The sequence below is a fragment of the Pezoporus occidentalis genome, unplaced genomic scaffold (assembly GCF_034315485.1).
Source record: "Pezoporus occidentalis ecotype Australia unplaced genomic scaffold, CSIRO_AGI_Poc_V1 ctg51, whole genome shotgun sequence".
Lineage (NCBI taxonomy): Eukaryota > Metazoa > Chordata > Aves > Psittaciformes > Psittacidae > Pezoporus > Pezoporus occidentalis.
The window spans coordinates 2526180-2532526 of NW_026915847.1; the positions used below are offsets into that span (position 1 = coordinate 2526180).

The window sequence follows — 6347 nt, forward strand, 5'->3', positions numbered from 1 at the left end:
AATCTATATTGTGAGATAAGTAATCTACCACTTCATGTTCAAGGCTTGCAGGCAAGATAATCACTTGGCAGACACCTCTAAGCCTACCTGAAAGTGAATCATAAAGTACATATGGAAATTCTATGCACCTCAGGAGTTAACAGAAGCTGGCTGGAAGCTGCAGTTCCTTGGTCTAGAAGACCAAGAAGTCCCCTAGAGAACCTCCAGCAGAGGACCTTGCTCTAGATCTGCAGTTTCAGTAGCATATGACCCAAAATAAACAGTTTTAAAAACTTCCTTTCTGCAAAGTTGAAGTAGAATAACCCGAGCTGAATTGAGAGTATCTAAGTTACTCTGTAAGAGGAGCTATTGCAACTCTAGTTACTACCACACTCTAGCATTACACCTCAGCACTAAAACTAATTGCACTGACACATGTACAACCCACAGAATCCTCATTTTGATGGAGGTACCTGAATGGTATTGGCAAGGCTTTGTATCATAAACTTCACCTGCCCACATCCCTGCCAAGAAGAAAAGGAAAAGCACTCCAAAGCTCAGTAATGAAGTGGGTCCTTCATTATTCTTCATACACTACCACATCATCCAAATAATTCATTGAGTAAGAGGAAGAAACTGCAATAGCAGTTGGAGGGGAGAAATAATCCACAACCAGTTTCTTTTAAAAATTACTTGTATTTAATATTTGAATGCCTCAGGCTAGCACTGCTAGACAAACTGCACGATGAATTCTAGTGGAATAAGACATGATTTAAGTACAAAAGCTGGAGGAATAGACGTGCTTTCCAGAGGCAATGAGGTATTTTAACTATACAGAGTCTGAATGTCCAAAACCATCTGCAGAACTTCCCATCTGCACTAGGATCTTTGCTGAACGTTGCCATTCAATAGTTCTCTTTCTCTGTGTGTTTTTCAAAAGGCCAAGAAAAAGTGCATAACCATCTTTAACAATGAAGAACTCCTTGCATCTCTCTTGCCACACTTAGACTGGTAGCTTTAAAATGTTCAGCCACTCTTTCAAGCCATTCTGATATATGGTGGAGGTTTGGATGCATCTTCCTCTGCATCTAAGTCCCGGGCTGGAAACTGATCTGGGAAGTTAAAAATTCTGCCCCCAGGGCCTGTGTGGGGAAGGAAAGAGGAAACCATTATTAAACCTGGGGTAGACACTTGCACAAAATCCAGAGTTCCTTTTGGCTCGAAGTATTTTGGTTATCGGGATTTTGGCTTGGGATGTAAAGTTTACTCAGGATGTTCCTTCAGCATCCCTGGTGAGTAAATACATGGAGGGAGCTACTCACTTTGTGCAGCGCAAATCATCTCCACAGTCTGACTTTGGTCCTCACTAGGTTGCAACCATTCCTATGAAAGAAACAATGACATCAAAACCTTCATCTGCAAGTTTGTTCAAGAGACATACCTGAACTCATTTTAAAAGCCTGTGTAGTCCACCTCTCCTAACAAGTTTTAGTTTTAAAGTTTAAAGCGGCTTCACATTACACGCTTGGTATCTTGAGTCGAGAGCAGCTGCCTTGTAACCTCTACCCATTAATTCCTTACCAAATGAGCTGGTTGGATGTACATGTTTAATACAGCATCAGAATTACTCTAGCAGAGAAGTAGCTGGTATGTACTGAGCAGAGATACGTGGTATGTGCCCCATCACTTGAGGCAAAGTCCTCATAAATTAGCAATGAAATGTGGTGTGCTGTCTCCCCTACACTTCACACACAGTACAGGGGATATTTTTCTCACTGAATTTGTAGTTCGAGGGATAAGGCATCGCTGTATATAAGTACCAGTAACTCTCTGAAATGCTGTACCAGGAACAATCGTTGGTTTAAGGGTGAGAGAAAAGTAGCACTTTTTGAGGAGAGCAGGAATTCATAGGAAATGTCACTGCAGTAGCTTTCAGCACTACTGGTTTGGAAAATGGAGCTAACTTAGCTAGGTCTTACATGGGAATGTAAATAAGAGGGAGGTAGTAGAAAGAAAAATACAAAAAATACAAAACCCTTCTAACACCCACTTTATTTCTAAGAAGTAGCCCTGGATGACCGAGGCAGAGCTGAGGCTAGGTTTATAGAAGCAAAACACATCTCCCCAGTTTCTTCCCCTCCCACCCACAGTCAGTACCACTAAATGGGTGCCCTGGACCCTTCACTCACCATCCCAGTTACACTGTCGTAGCACGAGCAGCGTGGAAGACTCCGGCATCCCAAATAAGCCATTACCAGCACAACAAAAGCACTGCAGACAGAAGCAGCTAGCATGGCTACATTAGCACCTTTGACTACTTTATTCAGTATGACCTTCTGCAAGCAGAAAAGGAAATGTGAAAACCATACTCAAGAAGTGAAGCTCTCCACCAAAAAAGCATTCTAATGATTGCAAGAATGCTGCAATTGCGTTATAGGAGACTGATTCAGAGTCAGTGTTATTTAAGGCTTCTCTTCCTGTGCTCTGAAAAACATGCCAAGTATGAACCTCAAATAGTAAAAAAGCAAGCAGTAAAATAAGGTCTCGGATTAAATGTAAGACACCATGCAAGAGCATCAGGTTTGGAAACAGCTTTAACAAGTAGAAACCCAAGGAATGGTTGTTCCTCTTCACACTGAGAAGTGTCTTCTTGCTATACTGCACCTTAGCAGACTGACACTTCAGTTTGTCCTGCAACAAATTAATGAACAGCTTTATCTACCTGCAATGTCTTCATCCCACAGGGAGCCATCACTTGTACCAGGTCTGAGGTACAAGAAGTCTAACTCATTCCTTCTTTTCAGCTTTACAGTGGAGGATACACTTGAAATAATACCCACTTTTAACCAGCTGACCTGTAACTGCTGTAACTTTATCACAGGCATCCAGGCAAGCTGTGCATTAGTTCACATAGCCACTGACACAAGCCATGCTGCACCAGCAGTGAACAGCAGGAGCTAGATGTAAAATATCCACCTAGCCCTGCACAGGCTTTGTGGTTTTCAGTACCTAACTCAATACTTAACTGCGGACTAACCCCAATTATTTTTAAACAAGGGCCCTGCTGCAGGCACCTCTTCAAGCTCTGATTTAGGCACCCAGGAAGTCTGGTTCTGTTTCCAAGTCATGCCTAGCAATGTTTGCAGGTTAAGACAGTCATGTTCTCCTGTAATAAGCATGGTATCAGTACTTACAGTATGGATAATATGGACTGGGGCAGAACTCAGCTCCTCCTCTTCCCCATAGTTCAGTGTGAGTGAGCTATAAACTATTACGATGAGGATGGCAACACAAGAGGTTATGGAAGAAACTATCAGTACATTCACCTACACAGAGAAATTAAAGGAGAAAAAGAAGGGGGGCAGGAATTAAAACTATCCCCTGACCAATCCACACACGTAATATAAACCAAATGTTCTGACAAGCATTGTGAGTACTGGTCTTTGACCTCCTGTAAACGCTGAGAAGTTCTCAGTAGCAACAGCCACCTGGAAGCCAAACACAGTGCAGTAAAGGTTTCCATGATACAGAATTTCTGAGCTACAATTAAGTCGCAAATCTTAACCACAGGAGCTAGCTGGACCCAAAGACTTTCTTCTCTTACTTGTAGACAGTATTCCCCCTTGAAATTTATATGGCTGGAGAGACCTGCCTAGGAAATGCAACCCAATTAACTTGTTTCCTGTTTTAGTGTACATAATTCTTAATAACAGGAAGAAACACCAAAAGAAATGCATTCAAAACCAAGTGGTTTTACATATTTTTGCTTGTTGTTAGAGCCAGCACTTCTCTGCTGCAGGAGAAAGTAAGGCAACACTTCATCCTCCTTTTGCTTAGGAATGTAGCAGCGTTTATAGAGCTAACTCAAGGAAATAAGCTCTCAATCCTGCAGAAGGACCAGACAGCTCATTCCCTACCAAAACTGGTTTTATTGCCCTGGCAGTTTGCCCCTGCCCCATACACACACCACCACCACCACCACCTCATCTTACGAGAACTGGGTTCTTCCGCTGAGAAGAAAACAAAGCCAGGAGGCCTGGGACTCCCATCACCTGCAGAGCACAAGACAAGTTGGTAACAGGGAGGCAACTATCAGATTTGGAAGATAAACTATGACAGAGCAGAAGAAAAGTCCTTGTTTTCCAGGCTTGGATTACAGTAACTGTGAGGTCAGAAATGGAAAGAGAAATGCTGGTTTCTTCTGTTTTCCTTTGCAGCACCTCCTGGGAGCAGGACACTGGGTGAAATGCATCTTGGCCACTTGCTACCCCCTTGCATTATAGCTCTAGCCACATAACAAAACTGAAAGTCTGATAGAAGTGCTAGAAGTGCACCCTGCTTTCCCAAGTCCTTATGCATCTTGTAAATGGAAGAAAGGTATTACTGAAAGGAGATGGGCAGCCTGTGGATTGAAGAGCTTTGGTGCAGCCCCCTGGTGGCCTGGCTCAATAGGGTAGCATCAGGGTATCGAGTGCTGGGAGTGAGAATGCCCACTGCCCACTGCTCGTTGTGGTACAGAGAATTAGTGGCACTGTGCTGTGGACACAGCTTGCCACTCAGATGTTCATCTATGTGATGTGAGGATGAAGCAGTCCCCTCCTCATCTTCAGTGGCTTCTCTGTGGTCTCATGTTTCTGCAAAAATCCCTATCAGTTGCCACTATGCCCCATTTTCTACGCTATCCAGTAGAAACGTGTATTATTATACGGTTTATTTTATTAGCTCCTTCAGAGGAAAGTTTGTTTGCACCCTCCAGCCACAATATGTAACCTTTAATTATCTGAGTACAAAGCAGGAAATCAGGGAAGAGGTGGCAGGAAGTCCTGGGCTCCCTCCCACCCCCAAGCCAAGTACCTGTGGGTAGCAGCAGAGATAAAAAAAAACCAAGACAAAACAAAGCATAGAAAATAAAGTGCTACTTTACCATCCCAGCCCAAACTGGAGCTCTGCTTATGCTCAGCTGAGACTCAGTGCTGAAAACCCCATCTACAAGCCCGCTGACGATGCACATCGTGCTGAAGGCTATCTGGAACAGCCCAAGCACGACCATGCTCCTCTGGTTAAAGATGAAATACCGGTAGCGATCCATGCCGCTTTGATTCACACATAAACCTCCACACGTGGAGACCGGAAGGCTGCGCCGTGGCTCTCCAGCAAAGCCGAGACGAGCTTGTCCTAGGCAGGAGAAAGGGAGAGGAGCATCAGCACCCGGGGAGCACCGGGACCTGTGCCAGGCAGGACAGTACATTCACCGGGGTACAGCGGTCACCTCCTGCTGGGGAGACGTCTTCGAGAAACCCCTCCCGCTGCTCTGGGCAGGTGCCCGGGACACCACGGTTGAAGCTGCTGGATGGAGATGTGCCATCCCCACTTCAGCCCCCGCCCACCGCCAACCTTCTTCCGTCGGGGCTTCGCTCCCTCCAGAAGACGAGCTCCGTCCCTCGCTGGGAGCCCCTGATCGATCTCTCGGCAGGGAGCCGGTGCCGCCGGCACTCGGGACCCGAAGCTCCTCGTCGCCGCTGCCGGTCACCGAACACCTCCCTGGGGGCGGGGGCAGCTGCAGCCGCGGGGGCACCGAGGAGACCGGCCTGACCCAGGAAGCGCCGCGCCCACACCGCCCGCGCCCAGCCTCCGGCGCCGGTTCCTCACCTGCGGCGGCTCCGCCTCCGGGGAGCGGAGCTCCGGTCGCGGTGAAAAGGAACCGAAGAGGCTGCGGGAGCCTCGGCCGCCGCGGCACATCGCGGAGCGCTCCGGCTGGCCCGGGGTCCTCCCGGCTCTGGCTCCGGCTCTCGGCCCGCAGGAGTTCGCGCCCACGGCCCAGGCTGCCCCCGCTCGCGTTCCGACCGCGCCGGCACCGCAGGGGATGCGTCTCGTTTCCATACAGGACTTTCTCCCCTTTTGCTCCAGCCTTAAATTCCGCTTCACACGGCAGGCGTGCACGATACTTAAAGCTGGGGAAACCCTCTGTATGTACCGCTAATGACTTGTGCGATCACCTCGACAAGCAAGGGCTCCTCGGCACAGGAACCCACCCAAGCGCCTCCAGTTAACTCCAGCGCTAACAAGCACAGCACTAAACCATGCCTACCCCCCACACCGTTTTAAGAAATCAATTCATAGGTTAGCTATTGTTTCTGTAAATATACGCACAGCCCCACCGTGGTGTGAGCAAAGGATTGCACCACCAGTCTACAGGTGGAACACAGCCAGGCAGGGTGAAGCCAGCCCATTGGGTCAGCTTCCACACAGCAAACCCTCATCCTTTCAGCTTGAAGGGTCAACGGGGAATGCCGAGGCCGAACAAGTCCCTCTTCCACCCTTGGAAAGAAAGGCATAGCCTCCGTGCACTTACACCCAGCACATCGGCA

General features: G+C 47.6%; 1 protein-coding gene across 4 annotated transcripts; it reads right to left on the minus strand.

Annotated features, from left to right (window-relative positions):
* Positions 1-655: 655 nt before the first annotated feature.
* Positions 656-5352, minus strand: LOC134173343 (uncharacterized). 4 transcript variants are annotated; one of them, XM_062637217.1, is made up of 7 exons: positions 5249-5332; positions 4904-5154; positions 3972-4031; positions 3174-3305; positions 2169-2315; positions 1302-1362; positions 656-1121 (listed from the first exon to the last, which is right to left on the minus strand). In XM_062637217.1, exons 2-7 carry the CDS (start codon positions 5066-5068, stop codon positions 1018-1020), a joined length of 669 nt encoding a protein of 222 aa, XP_062493201.1. In that variant the 5' UTR covers positions 5069-5154; positions 5249-5332; the 3' UTR covers positions 656-1017. The 4 variants fall into 4 exon arrangements, with proteins under 4 accessions (XP_062493201.1, XP_062493199.1, XP_062493203.1 ...); XM_062637215.1 differs by having other exon boundaries at positions 4904-5343; XM_062637219.1 differs by having other exon boundaries at positions 5055-5342.
* Between the last annotated feature and the right edge of the window lie 995 nt (positions 5353-6347).

Excerpts from the sequence above, each read along its gene's own strand:
- LOC134173343 (XM_062637215.1), bottom strand. The coding sequence starts at position 5,227 with ATGTACTGTCCTGCCTGGCACAGGTCCCGGTGCTCCCCGGGTGCTGAT. Across the intron at positions 2,316-3,173 it reads CAGTCCATATTATCCATACT|AAGGTCATACTGAATAAAGT; the intron begins GTAAGTACTGAT and ends TTCTGCTTGCAG. Across the intron at positions 1,122-1,301 it reads GATGATTTGCGCTGCACAAA|GCCCTGGGGGCAGAATTTTT; the intron begins GTGAGTAGCTCC and ends TTCCCCACACAG.